We start from the raw sequence: 2,500 nt of genomic DNA, 5'->3' as shown, positions 1-2,500 counted from the left end.
TAAAAATTTTGCTGTTTATCGTCCGAGAAAAGATATCCAGTTTAAGACATTAATTGATAATTCGATACCCTGATTAAGCCAAAAAATGATAAATTCGATACCCTGTTTAAGACAAAAATCCCGAAAACATACCCTGGCGCAAGACTTGCAAATATATCCATTCCTTTTAAGAGTGCTTCTATGCCATTAACGCAAGGAATCTTAGCTTAAAACTATCGGAGACGCTCTTCAATGCACTTCAATGCTCTTCAATGCACGTTATTTTAACACAGTTGTAACGGTCGATTCAATTGATTGAGGAAAACGTTCCATAAAAACTTCACTTTATGGACAGCCAGACAAATAAAGCTCACTCTCCTACATACACAACGACGCGTGGGATCTGATCTAGTTACATCGGTTGTTATTCAAACAAGCGTTACCGATTAATAAAACAAAAACAGAAACAGTTGATGGAACATTTTCCTCGATCAGTTGAATCAGCCGTTACAACTGTCTCAAAATAACGTGACGTCACGCACTCACATCCTTAGGGTTGTCAGTGGTTTGTTTACAGAAGTTTTACTCCACCAATATGGTGGCGTAGCGACGGCTTTTGGTCACTTGAGTGACTAGCATTTCATCTCCTACATTTCGGGATATTGGTGAAAGATAAATGCACTTTATTCAAATCCAGTAACCTCGTTTATATTCAAAATACAAACTTCTGTTTAACTTAATCAAGGAAAGCAGGCATGCGAAACCGCTCAAGTGTCACTATTGGAGGATATTGGTTGCAAGACACGTTGATTTCTCTGGCGTTTCTGCACCGATTCCACATTCTGTTGTGTTCGTTCCTCAATCATCTGCTCATCACTGAACTTTTATCAGAGAGCACGTTTCTTTTCTTCTGATTGGCGAAGGGCGACGAGATTTCAAGGCGAGTTTTGCAGCAAATACGTCTCAGTGACAGTGACCATTGCAGTTATGAAGCTTGAACCTGAACAGTTGAAAAAGAAGCCTGAAAATTTTCGGGCCTGAACGAGACTACTCAAGTTGTTTCGTAATCGTGTTGACCCACATACTCCGCTGTTCAAATATCAAATATTTCGTATGTTATTAGATAATGAACGTTCCTTTGGTAAGCAAGATAGTTCAACAACCCACGAAAACTCTATTGGTATTTATACAAAAAGGCTAAACGGTGCATTTATAGATTACAGTGCCACAGGTTAGTCGGAAAGACAAGCAAAAGAACGCTGGAGACAAGGCCAACTGGCATTGGCAAATATATTAAATAGGCTATATACGCACCATTGTGTAATTTAACATATATGATAAATCATCCTTTGTTTTTCAGGAATCAGGCCAAGATCAACATGCCTTGTAAGTAACGCTCTACCGGCCCTTACTATTTTTTAAGTCTTGTCATGATGAAATATAGAATTACTTCGTGGAGAGTTTGTCCGTACGGTATTTACGCACGAATTCCTAAGTATCAGAAATCAAACGAGTGAGCGTAGCGAACGAGTGAGATTTCTAAGTACTGAACCAACGAGTAAATAAATACCATACTGACACACTACGTTTACAAGTTACAAGTTTACAAGTTTATTTTCAAGAATTACAGATAAATTTTACACTGGACACTGCACGCGTATAGCAATGCTAATCGAGGCGTGCAGTGTAATCTAGAAACAATATTAAGACAAAATAAAACCTCACAATACGCATTGAGCCATTACACAATAGACAGACTGAAGAAATGTTGCATAATTATTACAATATTATTAAAATAAGTGAATGTTAATAATAATAATAATAATAATAATAATAATAATAATAATAACACTAATAACAATAATAATAGGTGAATAAATAAATAGAATAAAACAGAATCATAGGGTACGATAGTAAATAAATGATTATTCAGTTTTGTTATCAATGACTAGGCATCAACATAAGCGTTCTCAACTCCGAGTACTGTAAGCAGAAATTTCCTAATTCGTTTTTTGAATGGCCTTTTTGTGAGTGCGCGCCAGTGAGGATGAAGAGAGTTCCATAATCTTGTTCCAAAGTTTACAAAAGACTTCAACTGTAACCTCAGTCACGATTCGCTAACATAATAGTTGCTCATAGCTGATGATCGTGCATTATATTTATAAATATTAGATGAACGATTAAATATATAGTTTCTGAATGTTCTTCGGTACAGAATTATTAGAGATATCATGCATAAGGGCACGATGTTTATTATATGCGTACTGAGGTTTCAATTCTTGTTTAATTAATGTCCATTTGTTATTATACAGATTCAAGTCACAAGCTCACGAGAGATTTAAGCTATTTAAACGGCGTTTACGCTAAGCCTGGTTTTCACTAGCGACACAAGCATAAGCACAAGCACAAGCACAAGCACAAGCACAAACACAAGCATAAGCACAAGCACAAGCACAAGTTCAAGCATAAGCAGCTTATGCTACTGAAAACGAACGTCGAAATAAGCATCAAAATCAATTAC

General features: G+C 36.4%; 1 protein-coding gene across 8 annotated transcripts in view; it reads left to right on the top strand.

Moving 5' to 3' along the window:
- LOC138000719 (allene oxide synthase-lipoxygenase protein-like) overlaps positions 1-2,500 on the top strand; it is a 33,031-nt gene that overhangs the window by 14,824 nt on the left and 15,707 nt on the right. For 6 of the 8 annotated variants that reach the window (XM_068847337.1, XM_068847336.1, XM_068847342.1 and 3 more), the window contains one exon: positions 1,340-1,365. In XM_068847337.1, coding sequence (XP_068703438.1) covers positions 1,340-1,365 — 26 coding nt within the window. Of the gene's footprint in view, positions 1-530; positions 920-950; positions 1,211-1,339; positions 1,366-2,500 lie in introns of those variants that run through there. The other 2 variants (XM_068847339.1, XM_068847341.1) reach the window with 2 other exon arrangements.

The sequence above is a fragment of the Montipora foliosa genome, chromosome 4 (assembly GCF_036669935.1).
Source record: "Montipora foliosa isolate CH-2021 chromosome 4, ASM3666993v2, whole genome shotgun sequence".
Taxonomy (NCBI): domain Eukaryota; kingdom Metazoa; phylum Cnidaria; class Anthozoa; order Scleractinia; family Acroporidae; genus Montipora; species Montipora foliosa.
This window is presented reverse-complemented; position numbering and strand designations above follow the sequence as displayed.